This window comes from Corythoichthys intestinalis, chromosome 16 (genome assembly GCF_030265065.1).
Source record: "Corythoichthys intestinalis isolate RoL2023-P3 chromosome 16, ASM3026506v1, whole genome shotgun sequence".
Classification (NCBI taxonomy): domain Eukaryota; kingdom Metazoa; phylum Chordata; class Actinopteri; order Syngnathiformes; family Syngnathidae; genus Corythoichthys; species Corythoichthys intestinalis.
Genome location: NC_080410.1, coordinates 943,085 through 967,372, shown reverse-complemented (window position 1 = coordinate 967,372; position 24,288 = coordinate 943,085). Strand labels below are relative to the sequence as shown.

General features: G+C 38.8%; 1 protein-coding gene across 3 annotated transcripts in view; it reads left to right on the top strand.

Annotated features, from left to right (window-relative positions):
• Window positions 1-23,431, top strand: part of nbr1b (NBR1 autophagy cargo receptor b) — a 127,587-nt gene extending 104,156 nt beyond the window's left edge. For 2 of the 3 annotated variants that reach the window (XM_057860732.1, XM_057860731.1), the window contains exons 22-23: window positions 2,468-2,561; window positions 8,787-13,437. In XM_057860732.1, the coding sequence (XP_057716715.1) occupies window positions 2,468-2,561; window positions 8,787-8,960 (268 nt within the window). In that variant the 3' untranslated portion in view covers window positions 8,961-13,437. Of the gene's footprint in view, window positions 1-2,467; window positions 2,562-8,786; window positions 13,438-23,384 lie in introns of those variants that run through there. The other variant, XM_057860738.1, reaches the window with a different exon arrangement.
• The last annotated feature ends 857 nt before the right edge of the window (window positions 23,432-24,288 follow it).

The window sequence follows — 24,288 nt, the reverse complement described above, 5'->3', positions numbered from 1 at the left end:
AGAATGTTGCTTTCTGTGGATGGAACAAAATTTCAATAGTAAGTGAACAATACCCACAATGACTTCAATAGGAGTATGTTAGGATCACTTATATACTGTACATTTTTCAATGCGGAGTGTATGCCTAATGTATTGTTTGGCATTCTAATTTAAGTGTGTCTAAATATTGCATAGTTGCACCCTTGAAATGAGAAGTCGATGTCACATTTAGGACCTTTTAAAAAATGTTTGGAAAAACCTTTGATGCCATTTTACCTGGTGTGCATGGCAATTTGCCTACAATGTCATTTTTTTCCAAACCATTTGCAGGCATGAAAATCTCATACCTTTCGGCGAAATTCACCGTTTTGAAGTAAAAAAGGGTGACTTACGTGAATTCTGTAGATCCGAGGAGAAAATGTTTAAGGGGTGGGGGGGTTGGGAGATTTTTTTTTAATGTCGGACACTTGGTACTTATTTCAACTAAACAAAGGAGGGTACACTGTTGTGTCCTGTCTCTTCAATGTCAAGCTTGGCTGCACGTCGGCCGTGGATGAACACCTAAAGCGCCGTCACCCAGTTGAAATTTTGGAAGACGACAGGAGAATCCATCTAACGAAATTTTTTATTGAACTTGCTAAGCCTGTCGCAATATGCAAGTCCATTTATTGCATGGTAAATAAAAATGAGGGTGGAAATTTTCACAGCTGCATTTTATCGCCAAGTGCGTGCGTGCATACATTTGTGCATTCGTGTATACGTGTGTGTTGATAGCATATGAGACTCCAGTTTTTTTCACAGATGTTTAATGGTCATCAACACGCCGTAGAATTAAAGTTCAGACATACAAAATTAGGAAACACATCTGTATTAAACACTATAAACTTAAGCTATGCTACGTTGAGGCTAACGGGGAAAAGGCAAAGGCAATTTTATTTATATAGCACAATTCTACACAAGGCAATTCAAAGTGCTTTACATCACATGAAGATCATAAAAATCACATTACATCAATAGAACGTAAGAACAAAGACAATTGATACAGGAAATAAGATTATACATAAAAATCACATTTAATCACGGATAGAATAAAAAACAAATATATATAAAAGAGTGATGCCAGGGGTGGCGCGTGTGACCTCGGGGAACATGCTTTTTTTTTTTTTTTTTTTTTTTTTTTTTTTTTGCCGTACTAGAATAAAGTGTACTTGCACATCCACTCAGTGGGTGGCAGTGGCGCTCTCATTTTCAAAGTGCGCGCAATATTTTTGAAGTAAGCAAGAGCACACGGAAGAGACTCATGGAGAGCTGTGCGCCGTTTTTGAAAGCCGTTTTCCGGCCAGACTCACGCAGCGATCCACTGTCTTCTCCGGCTCTCAGGTGTCCGCCCGAGAAGTGCCATTTTCGGCTTGGGATCGTCACGACGACCGCCCTCACATACGGTTCTCCCTCGGCCGCTGAGAATGCGCTTTTTTCGGGCCGTTTGCCTTCTGGCTTTGACATTTAATACATTGGTAGATGAGGAAAGACCACTGTTTACTGTGTCTAAAAATGATTATAGCTGACAGCCGGAAGCCAAATCAATTAAGACACCACTTAAAGACATTAGACCCCAATCTCATTGATAGGCTGCTTGGTTGTTTTTCAGCGAAAAAGTGCCGAATATTGCCAACAATCGTCCTGCTTTTTCAGTGTTATATGAGTAAACCAGTGAGCACTGTTAGCATGCTCAGTGCAAAATAGCCCCACACCATTGCAAAGGAAGGGATAGTGTGAGCAGCGAAAATAAAAACTGTCCTTCTGTCCAAACTTTTTTTTTTCTTCTACTTTGTTTTTTCGGTCAATTTTTTTGGCATATTGTCCTCATGAGTTTATGTTTCTAATCAATTTGAATTTCTTATTATTTACTGATTTTATTTTTCAGTATCAAATGGTCAAAAATGTACCTTGAGTGTATTTTTACAGTTTGGATGTGATTTTTTATTTTATTTTATTTTTTTTTAATTCAGGCAAATTGATGCGCGTTAAGTCTTTTCTGTTACAAACAAAACAATGTTAATAAAGTTATACTTTATAAGTTAATCTCTGTTAATTTCTCTAATAGAAAAAAAAAGGATACAATGTGAGGCAGAGGCGTACCTATAACGGTAATATTATAGACAAATAATACTATTTAAAGTGGCGGCAGAGTTTGGGGGGGGCGCGAAACATTTACGTCTTCCTTGGGGGGGGGGGGCGTAACAGAAAACAATTGAGAAGCACTGGCGTAGAGGAAGAATGAAGAGAGCAGGTACTTAAGTAATAAGACTTTGACCAATTTCAAAACTGTTTGCAGCAATAATTCACTTCTGAAAACAATTGCAGTCAAATAAAAAATGACGTAGATAATGCACACTCAGATTCTGCCCTATTTTAGGAAACAGAAACAGAAACAGAAAAAGGGAAATTATTCTCTTCTTGCCTCTTTTAAATTTGCTCTTCTCTTCAGGCATACAGGTGTCACCAGTGACTTGGTTAAAGGAGCTCTGTCAGTAGCTGCTTCTGCATACAAAGCTTTGTTTACTGGACAAGGCCCAACACAGGTATTTCCTTTTCTGTTGGATTTTCTGTACATTGTTTTCGCTCAGGTAATTTAAGGGGGGAATAAAAGCATTTTATCATATGCTACATTTTCAGTTGCCCATTTTAAACTCGATAACTCTACAGTTGTTCAGGATGGGCGACCTGAGATTTACTTGCAAATTTATTGATTGTTTATGAGGGCTATAATTGTGTGCAAAGAGCATCCTTACTTGGTTTTTTTTTTTGTTTATTTTTTTAATACTCAATAAAACATGATAAGTGATAGATCAGTTTTTATTTTGGTTATCAATGGCGGGCAGTGCATTTGGTAGCTGGTCCTTTTGTGCTTTATACTGGGGATGTCCCAATTGCCTATTTTTGCACCCGAGTCCGAGTCACTTTATTTTGAGAATCTGCCGATACTGAGTACCAATCCTAAACCGAAAAAAAAAGTTCCAAACATGCCACCCGCCTTCATAATGTTAATTCTATTTAAACAAGAATAACGTAGAAAAATGCTTGTCTTTATTAAATGCTTCATTGAGTGAGCGCACTCAAATCTACACACACTTTGATATTAACGCTGCTGAGAACAGCCTCTCACTCACACAGTGCCAAAGCACACTCATGCAAGTTTGCGAGTTTCACGATGATTGACACATGTGTGCATTTGATCATAGAGCTACCAAGCTTCTCTGGCAAGATCAAATACACAAACATGTTAATCATTGTTAATGTTAAGTACCAAACGCAAGCTGAACAATTTGGCCGCACTGCTTAGCAGGAAGGGAGGGTGAGAGGCGTTGGCGCTGTACAAGCATGAAGCACAGAAACATTAATATATTTTTTAAATTAAAAATCAGTGCTGTCAAATTTATCGCGACAACGGGCGGTAATTAATTTTTAAAAAATTAATCACATTAAAATATTTGACGCATGCGCGGAATGACCCGCTCGTGCATTGCCTCAAACAGATTACAATGACGCCGTTTTTTGCACATTGAGAGCTAAGGCAGAGAAAGGCGTGTGGACACAGGCGTTCATTCGACCGCGCCGTTTATTGGCATAAGCTTCGGCAACTCCTTCACAGCAAACATAAGTATCATTTAGTGAAAGCACAACAAGAATAATATTCCTATCTCTCAAAAAAAATAATGTTCACAAAAAGAAAAGTGCTTTAATCTGTATTAATGAAGCCCTATTCTCACACAATTAAACAACAATGCAAAGAGAACTGGCATTCCCAATCAAAATGGCTGTGCAAAATACACATAAAACTTACTCAGACTTTGGTCAAACTCTATTCAGACATTTCGTTTAGCTCTCGTTTAGCTCAACAACTACAGTACACTGGATGGCAATATTTAGTCACAATATACAAACTATCAAAGGTCTCGTACATTGTGAAGCCAGCACTCAAATGACTGTGAAGTACCAGTAAACAGGGAACTACGGCATCAGTTGAGGGACAAAACACACTCATTGGCTTTATTTCTTAGTAATTTAAAACTCGCCATTGACACCTTGTGGTGTATTTCAATTACCACCTTACGTCGTTAAAGACAATGTGGAACGGCCGGAAGTCCGTCACCGCTCGGCGACGTCAACAATGGCGAGCTACTAGTTTATTTTTTGATGAAAAATGTTACAAATTTTATTTAAACGAAAACATTAAGAGGGGTTTTAATTAGGGCTGTCAAACGATTAAAATTTTTAATCGAGTTAATTACAGCTTAAAAATTAATTAATCGTAATTAATCGCAATTAATCGTAATTCAAACCATCTATAAAATATGCCATATTTTTCTGTAAATTATATATATTCTGTAAAATAAATTGTTGGAATGGAAAGATAAGACACAAGATGGATATATACAGTACATTCAACATACGGTACATAAGGACTGTAGTGGGCATTTCACTCTACTGTCATTTAAATCTGTCTATGCTGTCCTCACTCCGAAGCGTCTACTTTTTCCAAAGCTAGACAGCTAGTGAACGACGCCTTAATAATCAGACTTCTTCCTTTTTCATCTGATTTATTAATAAAATAGCCTCAAACCATTGTCCTCTTTAGACCGTCATAAAACTACAACAAAAAAAAGTACACAAGCATTGCATTACCAACAACGTTAGCTTAGCACGCTATACAGGTTCACTAAACATAAACAAAAAGCGTCTCATACAAAAAATAGAACATTTCGCTTACTAACATAATACATACATTCTTTACAACAACCATACTTACGGACAAATCTTGTCCAAGGATCATATAAGCACAACATTACAACGTAGGCTTCAGCCCGAGACTTCGTGCAGGCATATGAACTGGCAAGAAAGAAAATAAACCATGTCGCAAAGCGACCACAAGAGTTCGCTGTTGTGCTGCAGCACAAAAAGCCTTGCTGTAAAACTTACCAAAATGCAGAATACTGTCTGAGCGGGACATGTGCGTTAATTGCGTCAAATATTTTAACGTGATTAATTTAAAAAATTAATTACCGCGCGTTAACGCGATAATTTTGACAGCCCTAGTTTTAATATAAGATTACTATAACTTGTACTAACATTTATCTTTTAAGAACTACAAGTCTTTCTATCCGTGGATCCCTTTAACAGAAAGAATGTTAATAATGTTAATGCCATCTTGTGGATTTATTGTTATAACAAACAAATACAGTACTTATGTATAGTATGTTGAATGTATATATCCGTCTTGTTCTTATCTTTCCATTCCAACAATAATTTACAGAAAAGTATGGCATATTTTAGAGATGGTTTGAATTGCAATTAATTACGATTTATTAATTTTTAAGCTGCGATTAACTCGATTAAAAATTTTAATTGTTTGACAGCCCTATTAAAAATACGATCCTTTTCACCCAATTCCGATACTCTGAAAAACAGCGTGATTTCTGATCACGTTATCAGATCGGGACATCCCTACTTAACACATCTCTCGGTACAATTTTTCATGACTAGCTGACAGTTAGTTACCAGAAAACATAATATGCTCACCATTTTGGCCTTCAAAATAACAAGCCATACTTGACAAAACTTCACTGATTGTTAGATTAATGGCTTCCCCAGTCTACACTATTTTTCTGGTCTTGCCCAACGATCGCAGTGTCATGACATCGTGTCATTATGTCGTAGTGCGTCTTAAAATAGAGGAGTGTTCACACTACAAGACCAGAGACAGCTTGATCATCGCTTACTGCCACAAAGGCACAGTCCGACATCCGACGACGTCGGGAGGTGGGACAAGCAACTGTCAATCAATAATGGCTACGGAGGCACTTTGTATCATTATCGTGATGGTCGTCTTCTCTCGGATCAACTCATTTGCTATAAACACGACAGAAAAAACAGTTTCAATGTTTGTTTTTTTTATTTTTTATTTTAAACCTGTCCTCTTCAGCTGCTTAGACACAGAATGAGAATCTATGTGTCCTTATGGCCTGAACAGTTTTAATGTATCACATGGGAGTTTGATATATTCCCATTGTGGTTGTTCGATATTTTTTATTTATTAAGAGAAATCGGTGAATATGAGTGGGTTATAACAGAAAGGAAGGAAGCAGACAGAAGAACAAAAAATACATTTATTAAACGAATATGCTACCGATGAACATAGACAGAGACGGAAGAGAAGAACAAACATCAAGATGAAATCCATTAAACACCTACACTACACTAAGTAGGGATGGGAATCGAAATCCGATTCCAATTCGGAACCGGTTCCGAGTGTTTCGAGGCCTCGACATCACAATGAAAAAGCCTTAACGACCCCTTTAACGATCCCTAAAGACGCATATTGCGTCGTGACGTGTCTTGTTGTCCAGACGTATCAAACTAGCATGGCGCCAAGAACCACTCGCTCCAAAGTTTGGCTACACTTCACCAGGAAAAAGTGTGAAAATGAAAGGTTATGATAGTTTAGCACGAGCATTGCCACCGTAAACATAACAATGACAGCACGTAGGTTCGAACGCTCGAAAGTGTGTTTTCACTTCACGAGGAAAAATTACAACAAAGCGACTTGCAGTCATTGCGAGATGGAAATAACTGCATCGGGAGGGAATAGACTGCACTGTCCTCACCGAGACGCTAAGGCTCAGTCCTGGCTATACAGCTAGCTAAACTCCCAAATGACGATGCAGAAGACGTTGGTATAATTTGCTGACTTTATTCAACCATCACTTGGAGAGTGAAACTAAGAATAGAAATGAAACAAATCAATTTCGTCCCCAATAACAAACAGGTTTGCATCAACGTAAATCAGCGATGATTAGCTGCTAACACAGTAATAACAAACAGTTAGCATACGTTTGCTAGCATTAGCACATCGTTTAAACCACTACACAACTGGATTTAAGTGTCCGATCGCGAGTGGAAACACCCAACAACAACACAGAAGGTGATACATACAGGCGTTGGCTCTGTAGATACTTTACAAACATTAACAAAGAACGTAGGCTCGTGGCAGTGTTTCCCTTTCTCACTAACTCGCTCACTCGCTTGGATGCGGCATTTCTTCTTCTTCGCGTGTAAGTACGCTCTTCTTCACGTGAGCGCGTTCTTCTTCGCGTGAGGAAGCGCAAGGGCGCCACCACTTGAGCGTGAAAGCACCATAAAAACTAAAAGGCATACATTTCAATATACTAGTAAATAAAAACGGGTCCCCAAATTACGGCCCGCGGCTCCATATTTGGTCCGACCCCCTGAACAATTTCAGAGATCATTTTGAATTTTTTTGGTTTTTTTCTCCCTCAGTAGTGTTATTTATTTCCTGGCCTTTTTCAGTGAATAACTCAGAGAGGGTTATTTGGTTATTATCTATTTAATCAATAGTGCTATTATTATTCATTATTATTATATTATATTTTTATTATTTTTATTTTATTTACTTTTGTTCCGTGAAGAATCCACAGAGGGTTATTTGATTGTCGCTTTCTGAAAAACAATAATTTTTTTTACATTTACGCACTCCTGCAATCGTCACACTTTTTCTGTTACAAACTGACCCTGGCCTCTCATTAGAGAAGGGAAAAGTTATGTGGCCCTCACAGGAAAAAGTTTGGGGACATTGCCAAAGGCAGAACAATGACCTATATGCCAAAATATACCAATATTTTTTATTTCTATTAGAAAAATGTTTCAGTAAAATGTTACACATTCTTGTGCATTTGCCACTTATTGCCACAGTTAACATTGAGGCTTTGGGTCTCTTTTGACCTCGTTGTGAGTTTGTAAGGTTGTGACTTCTGATTAAACAAACTTGATGCCAATCAAAATGTTTGTTCTTCTTTTTCCTGAAATTTGAATCGATAAGAGAATCGATAAAGAATCGAATCGTTAAGCAATATCGATATTGGAATCGGAATCGTAAAAATCGTACCAATTCCCATCCCTACCTATAAGTGGTGCTATCGTGAACTAATTATATTTACCGATGGACACCATGTGGGGGGGCCTGATAACCGAGGAGAAAAGGAGTGGAGGTGAGTCAAAGGAGACATGATTAGGCGGGGTGGAGCGTACATAATCAGCAAAGTGAGGTGTCGAACCCAGTATTATATGAATCTCATGTAAGTGTGGATATGTTGACATCCTATTCTATGCTACCTGTTCACTAATCCTGGCACCGACAATCTCTCTAGTTGATTGTGTCTAGTTGCACCCAGTCATGCATGAACCTCCTCAGATGTGTGATAGTCCTGTAGAAAAGTGGAAGTACTACGTGTGGGGCGCCCTAGCCAACAGACCCCAGCCGCCCCACATCTTCAGTGTATGATGCATTAAAATCAAGGGAAAGTGGGTAAAAAAAATATTTACATTGCAAAGAGTGCGGGAGTTAAGTGGCAGGCTCCAACGGGCGGTACTCCACCTGCCAGAACTGCCGGCCGCAGGCCAAGAGAAGCACCAGGGCCCCGACCACCTCGTGCCCCAGATCAGTCTCAGTGCCCTCCGCCCCCCGGGCAGTCACCCAACCTTTTCAAAATGTAAGCCAAGACAGTCAACGATACTCCACGGCATGTCTGTCAGGGTAGAATCGGGCTAGAACAGTGTTGTCTGCGTCAGGCATCAGTGTATTGAATGAAATTTTGACCTATGTCTTGCAACCAATTGTTTTCCATTCGGAGGTACCAGTGTTTCAATTAAGTATGCATTGGATTAAGTCGAATCTATTTCTATTTCAGGGGAAGTATTGATTGATCTTGATTTATTTGTTTTATTTGCAGCCTCCAGCAGATGAATCCACACAAGAGACCATGATTGCCGTACTTGTAGAGATGGGTTTCGGGGACAGACCACTCAACCAGCGATTGCTTAAGAAACATAACTACAACCTGCTAGATGTCGTCAATGAACTTGTTCAGCTGACCGACAATGACTGGTACTCTACACGGTACTGACCAGCGAGAACATGGAAGAAATAAAACACAAATCAGGTGTGTGTGTAGAAAGCAAAATTTCGTAGCTTTGTATCATAAAGAGACATTCCTGCCCGGGGACGGAAGACTCAAACCCTGTTTCGTAACAAAATAGTGTGTCATAAAACCAGTGCACAACCTAAAATACTTAAATACAAACCACCACTACAAAAAAGTATTGGGAACTTTCAACTTTGTGTCCATGTGTTGTACTTATTTAAAGGTGGCGTGGCCTTGTAGGCCTTGACTAGGACCATCTCTTAAGGGACTATAAAGTTCTTTCTTTTTTGTTTTGGTTAACTTTTTCATCATGCATGGAAACCTTGCCAGAGATGACTGGGAAAAACTAGGAAATGGAAATGATTGGAGTTTTTAAAAAAATTCAGATCTGGACTAAGAATGGGAATTGTTTAGAATTTATTGTACTGTGTTTTGAGCCGAGTTTTTATCGATTATGGTGTCAATTCTCAATGTGTAAGGGAATTAAATACCGCGAATGATATATAGTTAATGTCATCATCATTATGCAGATCATTAAAGTATATGTGATAATCAGGGCTCGAAGTTAACTAGTGCCTTAAAATTCTTGACTTGCCCATGAAAACCTTGACCTGTTGAGACTTGTTAGCCAATAAACAGTTTTAATAAAGAAAACTATAAAGAAATTAAATGAGGAAAATGATCTCTCACTAATGGAATCATAATTTATATAATTCATAACTTCTATAGTATAAATGAATAATTGAAGTCACGTAGTCATCGATCAGGACCGAGGGCTGATTGAAAATATTCGGGGAAAATTTGATCTTCCATGCCGCTTATCCTCACAAGGGTGCTGGAGCCTATCTCAGCTAACCATGGGCAGTAAGTGGGCTACACTCTGAATTGGTTGCCAGCTAATCGCAGGGGAAATTGCAATTGCGATTCCTTATGTACCACATTTTACGCACTGGATTATAAAATACATTAGTACAACACTCTCCCGCGTTGTAATGATTGTTTTAGTTATATATATATTTTTTGTTTTGTTGCTTTACTTGTAGGTGTGATGAATGTGCTTCTTGAGCACTTCACGAGAGGAGTATAATACATATATACTCTAACAAAATTGGTTCGAGGTCATTAATCGCAACCAGAATTCATTCATAAGGGTACAGGGTTATAAGGCGCACTGTCAATTTTTGGGAAAATAAAGGATTTGAAGTGTGCCTTAATATTTTATAGTTGATTGAAATTCAAGCCTTCTAAACATGTAGCATAGTGATGCTTTTGCCATGGTTGTGGAAAGTCCTATACCTTTGGCCCCCAAATGACTTAGGCCCAGCCACCTCTGGTCTGGTGCTAACAGTCTGTGATTAGCCGCATAGAACTAATGAACAACTCTGAACTGAACTGAATTGAACTGAAGAACTACTTTAAACTGCAGGACACATTGACCACGAACACCTCACTTCAAACCTACGTTGCAGGAATGTGCTTTCATTCGGCGCCAAGCGTCGTGCGCTGTGAGGCAATGAGTTCATCAGCAACCGATATCAGAACTGTATTTCCACAGCGACCAACCATGAGGGACACGTGGCTGCTCCACTCTCACCCATGATTGCAAAATCGGTGATCCCTCCGTGTGAGGTTGTTCAGCCATATTGTCTCAACTCGCTGCCGAATTGAAGCATTTTATGAGGCGGAGGAAAAACAAAACCTGGTAGAATGGACGCGTCAAGTCACTTTGGGATGTGGTAGAGAAGGCTTTGCGCGGTGGTACGATTTGGGACAACATATACAGTGCCATAAAAATATGAAATTTTAATTTTTTGTCAAGAATCAACAACAACAAGTGGGACACAATCGTGAAGTGGAACAATATTTATTGGATAATTTAAACTTTTTTAACAAATAAAAAACTGAAAAGTGGGGCGTGCAATATTATTCGGCCCCCTTGCGTTAATACTTTGTAGCGCCACCTTTTGCTCCAATTACAGCTGCAAGTCGCTTGGGGTATGTTTCTATCAGTTTTGCACATCGAGAGACTGACATTCTTGCCCATTCTTCCTTGCAAAACAGCTCGAGCTCAATGAGGTTGGATGGAGAGTGTTTGTGAACAGCAGTCTTCAGCTCTTTCCACAGATTCTCGATTGGATTCAGGTCTGGACTTTGACCCGGCCATTCTAACACCTGGATACGTTTATTTTTGAACCATTCCATTGTAGATTTGGCTTTATGTTTTGGATCATTGTCCTGTTGGAAGATAAATCTCCGTCCCAGTCTCAGGTCTTGTGCAGATACCAACAGGTTTTCTTCCAGAATGTTCCTGTATTCGGCTGCATCCCATCTTCCCGTCAATTTTAACCATCTTCCCTGTCCCTGCTGAAGAAAAGCAGGCCCAAACCATGATGCTGCCACCACCATGTTTGACAGTGGGGATGGTGTGTTCAGGGTGATGAGACGTGTTGCTTTTACGCCAAACATATCGTTTTGCATTGTGGCCAAAAAGTTCAATTTTGGTTTCATCTGACCAGAGCACCTTCTTCCACATGTTTGGTGTGTCTCCCAGGTGGCTTGTAGCAAACTTTAAACGAGACTTTTTATGGCTATCTTTGAGAAATGGCTTTCTTCTTGCCACTCTTCCATAAAGGCCAGATTTGTGCAGTGTATGACTGATTGTTGTCCTATGGACAGACTCTCCCACCTCAGCTGTAGATCTCTGCAGTTCATCCAGAGTGATCATGGGCCTCTTGGCTGCATCTCTGATCAGTTTTCTCCTTGTTTGAGAAGAAAGTTTGGAAGGACGGCCGGGTCTTGGTAGATTTGCAGTGGTCTGATGCTCCTTCCATTTCAATATGATGGCTTGCACAGTGCTCCTTGAGATGTTTAAAGCTTGGGAAATCTTTTTGTACCCAAATCCGGCTTTAAACTTCTCCACAACAGTATCTCGGACCTGCCTGTTGTGTTCCTTGGTTTTCATAATGCTCTCTGCACTTTAAACAGAACCCTGAGACTATCACAGAGCAGGTGCATTTATACGGAGACTTGATTACACACTGGTGGATTCTATTTATCATCATCGGTCATTTCGGACAATACTGGATCATTCAGAGATCCTCACTGAACTTCTGGAGTGAGTTTGCTGCACTGAAAGTAAAGGGGCCGAATAATATTGCACGCCCCACCTTTCAGTTTTTTATTTGTTAAAAAAGTTTAAATTATCCAATAAATGTTGTTCCACTTCATGACTGTGTCCCACTTGTTGTTGATTCTTGACAAAAAAATTAAATTTCATATCTTTATGTTTGAAGCCTGAAATGTGGCGAAAGGTTGCAAGATTCAAGGGGGCCGAATACTTTTGCAAGGCACTGTAGTTTCACAATACATTTGATACGAAACATCACAAGACGCATCACGTTCAGAAAAAATGGATCGCAACTGTTTAGACTCGATGTAATACTACATGGCTTGGGCAATCAATATAGCTCATAGATATTTTAGTCAAATTGCTGGCCTGTCTCCACAGCTTTACCACAAATAGACACTGACCGTTTAGCGGTGCTCATGAGGCAGAGTGGATAAAAATCTACTCACATTACATAAGCAGAAGAAAAGGTTTTGGGAGAGTTCACGTAAAATAGCAGGTCGTTAAATGAAAGGTTTTTCAAACTCATGGTTTCAAAACGAAACAAAAATGATTACATAACAACAAACTATAAATATAAATAACATCTAATAAAGCATAATTAGTAATTAATGAAAGAACTGGAACAGTCACGGAAGAAATAATTAGCACAAAACATTATCTTCGAACTTTGTTTGGATATGTGACGCCGCTTTGCAATACTTGGAGGTATGCTACACGGTAGTTATATAACAACTGTGTTGGCAGCAGGTGGCACTACCAAGGGAAGTTGGTTCAAAACTTCACTGCGGGTAATTTGCTCTATGGCGCTATCAAGTGGTCTTGAAACCCAAGAGGCCAAGAGTATTGAGAATTGTAAGGCCATTTATTTTAGAAAATACGAATGTGCTTGTGTTACGATCTAAACAATATACACCACGTGCTATAAGGATAATTTGCTATTCGGGTTTATTTGGAAATAATAGCTTTCCCACAGTTTTGGCTTTGAACTGCTTTTTCACAGCCCAAAATCCACAAAATGTGAGATGAAAAGTGATCAACATTGTGTTTTTAGGCCGCTTTATAGTGTAGTCTGTAGTTTGGAATGAATTTGCAAGTGTATTTTTAAACATTTTATCATATCGTATCAAGATGTTTCTTATTGTGCATCGTATCATGAGTTTCAGTGTATCATCTCATCCCTAGACCCTACCAACATCAATGCAAAATCTTTGTGAAAAATGAATGCAACAATGGATGGAAATAGATCTTGTGACATTGCTGAAGCTTATCGAAACAGTGCAGCTGCAAATGTGTGCCGTAATCAAAGCTAAAGGCTTTTATTTTAGTTTTTTTTTTTTTTTGGGGGGGGGGGTGACTTTGTTTTGGTCTGGAAAGTGTATAAATATATGTACTTTAGACATAAAAAAAATAAATAAATGCAATGGCACTGCAATTGCTCAGGCAGGAATGTAGCCAACTGGGCTAGAAAGTAAAACTGCTGATGTCAGGCTTCACTGCCTCTACACTGGTGTCTGCCTTTTCAGCTCAGTCATGCACACATTGGGTAAGGCAAGGAAAGGCAAATGTATTTTTATAGCACAATTCAACACAAGGCAATTCAAAGTGTTTTACATAACATGAAGATCATAAAAATCACATTAAAATCAATAGAACATAAAAACAAACGGCTCAACCGTGGCATGTGAGTGTAGTGCAGAGGAGAAGACTGCAGACCATGTGATAACATCTTTCCCTATACAGTTAGCAAAATAGGTTTTTGATTTTGCAAGTAGTTGCAAGTATAGAAATCATGGGGTGGGGGGTTGAAATTTTCATGAGAAGTGCTTGCCCACTGTGAGAGACAATCTAAAAAAAAAAAACAGAAATCACAATGTATGACTTTTTTAACAATTTATTTTTATTATACTATTAATTGGAATTGTGAGACTCAAAGACCTCTTAAGACCATTAAAAACTCCACCTCCACTCCACTTATTCTCCCAAATAAGTGGAGTGGAGGTGAACTTTTTTGAGTCTTACTTTTTGACCCGTTTGAGGCGGTTAGCTGCATATAAACACCTCTCACCACCATACACCCCAAAGAGCTGGCCAAAGACACCCGAGACAGAATTGTAGACCTCTCTCTACAAGGCTGGAGAGACTTACGTGCAATTGCCAAGTAGCTAGGTGATATAAGATCCACCGTTGGAGCAATTATTAGAAAATAGAAGACAGCTAAACATGACTGTCAATCTCCTCGGACTGACGCTCAATGCAAAATCTACCTGGAAAAAAATCATGCATGAAATCATGCATGGCATGGATGGTTCCCTTGCTTAAACCAGCACATGTCCAGGCCTGTTTTAAGTTTGCCAATGATCATTTGGATGATCCAGAGGAGTCATGGGAGAAGGTCATGTGGTCATATGAGATCAAAATGGAACTTTTTGTCTTGATTCCACTCATAGTGTTTGGAGGAAGAAGAATGATTAGTGCCATCCCAAGAACACCATCCGTACTGTGAAGCATGGTACTATCATGCTTTAAGGATGTTTTCCTGCACATGGGACTGGACGACTGCACTGTTAATGAGAGGGTGACCAGGGACATGCATTGTGAGATTTTTGGGAAATACCTCCTTCCCTCAGTTAGAGCATTGAAAATGGGTCGTGACTGGGTCTTCCAACATGACAATGGCCCAAAGCAGACAGCCAGAATAACCAAGAAGTGGCTACTTAAAAAGCATATCAAGGTTCTGGATGGGTCAAGACAGTCTCCAGACATAAACCCAATAGAAAATATTTGGAGAAAGCTCAAACTTTGTGTTTCTCGGTGACAGAAACCTAATTGATCTAGAGAAGAGCTGTGTGAAGCAGTGGTGCAAAATCCCTGCTGCAGTCTGGTGAAAAGTTACAGGAAATGTTTCACCTGTTTAATTGTAAGCAAAGGCTAATGTACCAAATATTGACATTGATTTTTTTCAGGTGTTCAAATACAGTAATACCTCTACATACGAAGTCAATTCATTCCAGGACCTTGTTTGTAAGTCAAAATGGTCATATGTCGAGCAGGATTTTCCCCTAAGAATACACTATAATTCCATTAATTCCTTCCAGAGCCCGAAACCCTACACTAAATTCTCTGTTACTATTGCAAATATCAATTACAAAGAGCAATACAAATACATTACGAATAAAAATCGGAATAATAATATAATAGCAATAATAATAATAATACCTGTAATAATGTAACAAACCGAGTTCTAATGTGGTGAATGTGTTTGCTTGGTGTACATGAACGCATCGCGTGGCTGACTTAGCGTGAGCCTTTTTAATTTCACATTCACCTTGTTTACTTGCTGCGGCGGACACTCGGCACAAGTTGATGGAATACCTGACGAAGCTGGCGATTTCTTTGGCGATGTTACCACAATAATAATTAACACCTTAACTTATAAAGTCTGGCAAACGGAGGAGGACCGTCATAGTAGGGGTGGGCGATATGGCCTTAAACACGTATCACGATAAATGACGATAAAGTCGCCCAAGCGGACTGTTATATAATTTAAAAATCTGAATCAATGCATGAAATACAGATTAACAGTTTCTTGTTGATATAGTTACCAGCAATCAATTTGATATATTTAACAATTGTACATGCAGTAAATGGTGTTATACTTATATAGCGCTTTTCCACCTTTCAAGGCGCTCAAAGCGCTTTACACTATCTCGCCATCCACCTACTGGTGACGCAGCACCAGGAGCAATGTGGGGTTCAGTGTCTTGCTCAAGGACACTTAGACAAGTGCATCAGGGCAAAGAATTGAACCCACAACCTCTGGGTTGGGGGGACAACTACTCTACCACTGAGCCACGCCACCCCACAGTCTAAACATTACGTTTATAAAAATGTATTGAAAACAATAAGAATTCAAGTATGAGCATTTATAACAGCGTGTATGGCTTGAACAATGTACATGTAACACAAATGACTTGCAGCTTGAACAGTACACTTCAAAAAGACAATTTATTGTTAATGGCTGCTGTGACATAATTATTCAATACAAGTGTTTACTTTATGGTTTCAGGGTTTTTTTTCCCCCCAGTGCATTTTTTAATAAATGCACGCATACATGAACCCCCAGACAGACAGACAGACAGACAGACAGACAGACAGACACACACACATTAAAGCTATATTGATCTTCTGCAAATGAAACACATAAGATTTTATGATAGCAATAATGACACAGAACTAAGGCAAGGCAAGGCAAATTTATTTATATAGCACAATTCAACACAAGGCAATTCAAAGTGCTTTACATCACATGAAGACCATAAAAATCACATTTAAATCAACACAGAAAAATAGCTGGGGCCATTTCTCGGTCATATTATAAGTTTCACCGTTGGATTGTGCTTTATGCTGAATGCTTTACCATCACAAAAGCTATCAGGGAAATCCCACACAGTGAGATACAAAATAACGCGACATAGTAATTGCTAGATGCAGTCCGTGCCCAATCCACTCATTAAATTCAGCCGTTTCGACAAGGTTACAGCCGCTATCCGACTCCATCACGTTCATTTGTAACGTTAGCCGCTAGCGTTAGCCTGTGGCCTGGCTACCAGTAGAAAGCACTGAAAGCACAATCTCCGGAAATCGTGAGAACAAGGGAGGACAGCGGGTGAAAGCCCGTCTGGATGCCACCAAGAGTCTACTAAATGTCGGGTGAAAGTTTGGCGAACCTCCCTTAAGCCACACTCCATCACGTTTTGCTTGTAGCGTTAGCTAACCGGGCTTCTGTTTGATTGGCTTCCTGATGATCACGTGACTCCCTACGTAAGTACATTGGCTGCTTTCTTAAAGGGGAATGAACACAGACGAACAACACAAAGTCAAAGCGGGATGAAAAGACTATTTTCTTGTTTTATTAATCTACCGAATTTACCGACATGGTCAAAATTACGTCGGTCATCGTGAAGAATTTCAGTGACGGTAAATTTTCGGTTTACCGCCAGCTCTACGTCATAGACCGTCTACGTCTGTATTTTTGAACGAACCATGTCACGGATGCGCGCCCTACGTTCATATTTTTCTATCATATCTACATGTCAATGGTAACAGTAAGCATCACCTTTTTTCCTTTTTTTTCACCACCTGCACTAACATTGTTTGAACCCATGTTGATTTATCTCACAAGAAAATTTGCCATGCCTTCGTCGGTCGGGAAAACAAAGAAACTGCGGTGCTGTCATAGATCGTCCTATTAAGAGCATGTCGTCGGATGTAGAAAAAAATGTCAAGTCAAATTTTAGGTCAGATGTCGAAAAGATCGTGTGTCGAAGCGATCGTATGTCGAGTTACCACTGTACTTATTTGCAGCAATGTAATACAAATAAATTGTTTTTAAAAAATCATACACTGTGATTTCTGGATTTTTATTTTTAGATTTTCTCACACAGTGGACAAGCTCCTTCCATGAAAATTTCAAACCCGTCCATTATTTCTAAGTGGGAGAACTTGCAAAATCGCAGGGTGTTCAAATACTTACTTTCCTCACTGTATATTGTCATCCTGATGGGGCTCATGGTCTGCGAACTGCACACGAAACACTGGTCAGTTAACTGACAAATACCAGGCCGGCACTCATGGGCGGAACTAGACTTTTCATTGGGGGGGCAAGGGGGTGGCCAAGTCTATTTCAGGGAGTCAGTGGTTGCTACTAGACACATGCTCAAGATCTCATGATTAATGTGGCACCAGAAAACATCAACCTCCTGTTGCGATTGTGTGTTGTATATCTTTTATCTAATGTGTTTAAGTTAGACTTTAATATTTATTCTGAGATGAAGTTGCGCATGTTGCTGTCTTGTGTTCTTGGCCATGCCATGTAATTATTGTCTTTTTGTTATACATACATACAGACAGTCAGACATTTCTTTCTTTCAACATTAAACATCCACGGACTGCAGATAAAAATAGTGGTTATTTCTGGTGCATTTACTTGTTAATGTACATTGTTCCTTCATAAAAAATAAACAACTAACAATTTCAATTTGCAATCATGTTTAAGTAGCCATGTAAAGCACAAAGAAGATGCAATTTTCAGTGTAATTTGTAAATTATTAATGTACAAAATGAATATGGTGCATTTACCAACATCCTGACACCATTGACAGGATCAAAAATGCAGAGTAGCTCAGTTGGTGTGGACAGTGTTGTCACGGATTACTTTAAAAAGTAATTTAATTACTGATTACACCTCAAAAAAGTAATCTAGTTACTTTACTGATTACTTTATTTTCAAAGTAACTAAGTTACTTTAAAAGTAACTTATCAGTTACTTTTTACCTTCTTTTTTTTTCCTTTTGCTGCCTCAACATTAAAATAACAGAAAAATGTAATCGCGTGTAATTGAGTTTTTCACATAAGGCTTAATCTTTGAGTTAGCGGGGGTTTAATTAGTCGACCACCATTGACTCGCCTTTGCCTAGCCATTCCAGAGCCCTAAAACTAACAACTAACTGACAAACTGCACAAAATTTGTTGAAATCAACTCCAATGATTAATTAAACCCCCGCTGACTCCAAGATAAAGCCTAATGTAAAAACTTCTGAACTTCCCCTTTGAAATAAAGACCTAGCCGTTAAAATGTTGTTTCTAAAAGTTGTAAAGCAATAAAACAAACAACAAAAATTAATGAAATGAACAAAAATCCTACAAAATAAAGTTTTCATAATGGGTCAAAATCATTTTTCGAACAGATCACGTGACTTGCACCTTGGAGACTATCCTTTGCTTTGCTTAGCCAAAACTACACCAGAGGAGGCAAGATGGATATTTAGAATTTCTATAAACCTAAGCTTTCAAACGCTGACAACAACAACTTGAACAGTTGATTGAACTCGAACAGTGTCAAGATGTGTATATACATACATATACAGTATTGGCCAAAAGTTTGGAGACACCTCAAAGGTGGATACTTTGAAGAATGTAGAAAACAAAACCTGCTTTCAGTTATTTCACTTTTTTTGCCATTTCACATGTTCGTTCATAGTTTTGATGTCTTCAGTGAGAATATATAAAACGCAAAATGTGTGTCCAAACTTTTGATTTTCGTTTCAGTCTTCAACATGCTTCTCCCCCCAGTCCCACAAATGTAAAACCCCGCCTATGATTACAAACTCTAACTATAAAATGTACATAATTACACACATTATAAAGGCTGGTTACAAACTGTAGAAGAGCTGGCTGTCTCATTACCTGTCGGCTTTTTTTTTTTTCGCAACGCGTTGTGCTGTAATTCCAAGTGCTTTCTTGTTGAATTGGATGTCGAGTATATAGCGGTCGACAGTCTTTCTGAGCCAGAGCAGAGTTTGCAACGCACGGAGATATTTTTGTCATCTTTACTGGACGGATATGTGAAGTAATGGCTGTATCTCCAGTGAGCAAATGCGGCAGTTTGTTGTATCTCTCCAGCTCCATTACTGTTAGCATCCTGATAGCTAGCAGGCTATGTTGTTGACCGCCGTGTCAGACGGCGCGCACACAGGCAGCATGGTATTACACGTGACCCGTTTTTTTCCCCCCCGACGAGAAAACGTGAGATGTGATGTCACTCCCAAACTCAAGCGCAGTATTTTCTTTTCAAATGCTCTGCATACATGACTACAATATTCTTCATTCTACATACAGTATGAGGCAACAACAAAATAGTAACGCACAGGCACCGAGGAAACTAACTTTAATCAGATTACTGGCCTGGAAAAATTAACGCGTTAGATTGCTCGTTACTGAAAGAAAGTAATCAGATTACAGTAACGCGTTACTTAGTAACACGTTACTGACAACACTGTGCGTGGACACCACAAAATCAACTGGGATGAGGGTTGCCAACTCCCTGAATAAAAAATAATTAAGGGACACCTCATCGGTAGAGCCGGCCAGTCCGATAAATCACCCTGTATAATTTTTTTTGTGTGTGAAAAGTTTTAGTGAAAAGTAATTTTACTCAAAACTGAATTTCCCTCCCATATTTAAGTGATATAAGCACTTGGAAAAACAATTATCAGCAATGTATTTTTACTTCAAAAATAGTGGAATAAAATTAATATCTGCACTGCTATATTTAAAACTGTATAATTAAGCCATTAAGCTTCTGGGCCTTATGTGTATGGGGAATGGGAGGCTGGGGGTGGCTGTTTTTTCTTTTTTTAAATACTTTTTAAAAGGGGCAAACACATTTTTTTAACAGCCTAGGTGAGTTCAAATTCCCTTCAGCAATGTTTTTGCAAATGATCACTCCAAATATGTGGAAATACAAATGAAATTGACAGACTACAAAAATATAATACAATTAGTGAAAATGAAATACACAGAGAAGAACAAGAAAACAAATTATCAAAATTTCGAACATTCTTTTAACTTAAGCTTTACTCAAACATCTTATTTCCCACACTCTTATGTTGTCTTCGGTTTTCAACCTGGCAAGTGACAGTACCTCAGCCGTGTAATGTCATTGTTCATTCAGATCATTGGTTAAAAAAAAAAAGGCGAGGTGGGGGGGGGTGTTTCCCAGCATATTTCTTGTAAAACCCCATACCAGTATTATTTCATTCTACAAACAAGACATTATTTTCGAGTTTCATGATAATATGGAACAAAGCGCAACCCTTAAAAGTTCAATGCAGCCTTTTGTTTCTGAATATGCGCCAATTCCGTTTTTCAAGGGACAGTCGGCGAACCTGTCTGACCGGACTCACTGCCTGTATCTTTTCTGTCTGCAAATTGAACTTTTCTGTCCCCTTTCATGTGTGACCATAAACTACACGGAGTAGGTCCAAATATTCACACTCATCTACCGTCTCTCTGTAGTAATAATAATTATAATTGATTAATTACTGTATTTTCGGACTACAAGTCGCACCTGAGTATAAGTCGACCCAGCCATAAAATGCCCAACGAAGAAAAAAAAAACATTTAAAAAAAACAACGCACCGGAATATAAATCGCATTTTGGGGGACATTTACTTGATAAAATCCAACACATAAAACAGATCTGTCATCTTGAAAGGCAATGTAATATAAAAATACAACAGAGAACAACATGCTGAATAAGTGTACAGTGCATGAACAACGAAATGCGAATATACTGTCCTCACCAGGACGCTACGGCTCGGTCCTGGCTATACAGCAAGCTAAACTCCCAAATGACGATGCTTGACGTCCGTATAATTTGCGGAATCAGTTTCGTCCTCGATACCAAACAGGTTCGCATCAACGTAAATAAATGATAATTAGGTGCTGTTACAGCAATGACACAAACGGTTAGCATGCATTCGCTAGTATTAGCACATCGTTCAAACAACCACCCAACTGGCTTCAAGTGGAAAACGCGTTGAAAACACACAACAACAACAGAAAAGAGGATACACACAGGCGTTGCCTCTGTAGAGATATTTTACAAGCATAAACAATGAACATAGGTTCGCAGCCGTGTTTCTCTCTCGCTAACTCACCCAGTCACTCAAGCTGCGTAGCTGTCCGTCTTCTTCTGGCGTGTGAACAGTCTTCTTCATGTAAACAAGTGCGAGGGCGTGAAAGCGCCACAAACTAAAAGCATGCATTTCAATATAAAAAAGTCAATAATACAATTGAACACACATTGCCAAAGGCAGAACGCGAACGTGGCCATAGCTATTAAGTTATTCAGATAAATATAGCATAAAGAACATGCTAACAAGTTTACCAAACCATCAGTGTCACTCCAAAACACCAAAATAACATGTGAAATGATATCAAAATGTTTTAATAATTTCACACATAAGTCACTCTTGAGTATAAGTCTCACACACAGCCAAACTATGAAAAAAATGACTTATAGTCCGAAAAATACGGTAATCATGCACTTTACATTCACAAGAATCTCAAAGTGTTACAAAGGCAAGTAGAAAAACAATATTAAAAAACAGTGAATAGATTTAAATAAATAAATATGCGTTTAGAAGCGGTTAGCTTCTACTACCCTGCTCACCTGTTAGTTTTCATATCCAGAATAAAATCCATCTCAACTCTTCTTCACTTCTTTCTTTCCCATGTCTTCTATTGTAAAGTGGGTTGCAACGCTTTGCCATAGCCTGCCCTGCACCATCGACTGTACTAGAAGAACCTAACAGTCAGAGACTTCAAAATTAAAAAAATTTAAAAAATCAATCTCAACAGTTCCTTCATCTTGTCATGTCTATTGTAAAGCGGGTGGCAACACTCTACAATAGAAGACACCCTTGCCTGCATTCCGCTATCTACTGTACAGGCAGAATATAGCAGTTACATAGTTCAAAATGCAACTTGCTTTTTTGGTGTGGTATCATCTGGGGGTGGACACCTGCGGTAGCCAATCAGATTTCATCTGAGGCTAGTCTTAACTTACAGGCAGCAATGTGTCAACAACCAATTAATCAGCCCTGATACAAAACAATCAAATCGATGCGAATACATCCCTAAAATATACCTTCACATTTTGTGATCCGTCGATGAGTAACACAGGAATAAATCAAAATTGATGGTGTGCGGAGACTCAACAATCCTGCAGCCTGTAAAAATGCAATGAAAATTAATGCCACATTATGCCCCTGGCAGCACTTAAAGAACTGCAGACGTTACGTAGCCAGTCATCTGTACACCGCGAGATCATGTATTCATGGTTTATGAGAAAACACTTGTCAACTTTGTAAATAAATACATCTTGACTATGCAATAAATGTGGACACACTGTTAACCATAACAGGTATGTTACATTTACTGCTCATGTCCAGCCTACAATTGATGTTCTGTTATATGTCCCCATATTTCTTAACTGTATTGAATAGTGGTATTAGAATTGCTTCATTTGAGAAACTTATTAAATGGTTGTATTATTGTCATGTAATGATGAACTGCTAATATACACTAAAGTACCGATGAAACAAAAAATCTTCTCTTTTGCCGTTTTGAGGTCTGAATTTTTTTGCTAGCACAGGATACTCTAGATAGTTTTCTTTTTTACTTGTGAGCAATGTGCTTCGATATGTTTTGCTGGTTATAATGCTCCAAAGTTTAATTAACTTCATAGTAATTTGACCGATTGTTTTTTATTTTTTCTGTAAACAGAAGTTCTCTGACCTTGATGTGCGCCAATAAATGTGAATAATAAAGTTAAAATCAGAACAAAATCCTTGTCATGTGATGTTGATTTATTTACTTGTATTGATGAGAGCGAGTTTAAATTTCCGTCACTATTTTTTTTTTTTTTTCAGGAAAATAATCTCTAATAAATTGGGCTTCAGATGATTTCGCCTGTATGATGCAATTTCCACTGCTTTGGAGAAGACGCAAGATACGGAAGATTGTTTGACAAAGTAGTAGGGACAAATTAAGAAGGAAATAAATTGGATTCCAGAGGGAATTTTGCTTCATAAGATTCGAAAGGCTCCCAGCCACCTAGTATCACAAATTTCGCCATGTTGCCGACTGTCAGTTAACTGAGCAGACTGATGCTGCATTCAATGAAGACGGGAAGTCATAGTTTCCAACCTCTGATCTGGAAAAATATCATTAGTACGCCTCCACTATTTGATCGCTAATGAGAAGTCAGGTTTGCTGGACGTCAAAATGTCTTTTGAAGGCCAAAATAAAAAACAACTTGTGGCGATCAACCATTTTTGCTGTTTACATCGACTTGGAATGCTTTAAGGTCGCAACTGGTACCCTCCGAGCAGAATAAGTCTGACTTCCCACCTTCCTTGAATGCAGCGTGAGAACGAGTGACCGAAGCACTCCTCTTTATTGGGGTCGTATTACACATCTAAAAAAAATAGTCATGTAGAATGAAATGAATTAGGGCAGTTTGGTGCGACATTGTTTTGGCCACATGGGTGTTTTGAAACAATGATCTGTGTTTTGAATTTATTTGATTATGTTGGATCTGTTCGTAGATCTGAACAGTTTTTTCTATTGGCATGCTAAAATGTGCCATTGAATGTGCCATAGCCACTCCAGAGCCCTGAAACTAACGGATAACTTACGAAACGGAATTTGTTGAAATCAACTCCACCAGCTTACTAAACCCTTGCTAACTCGAAGATTAAGCCTAATGTCAAAAATCCTGAACTTGCTAGGGGGGTCAAACTCAGGCGAGTCACTCATGCTAGACTCATGTAA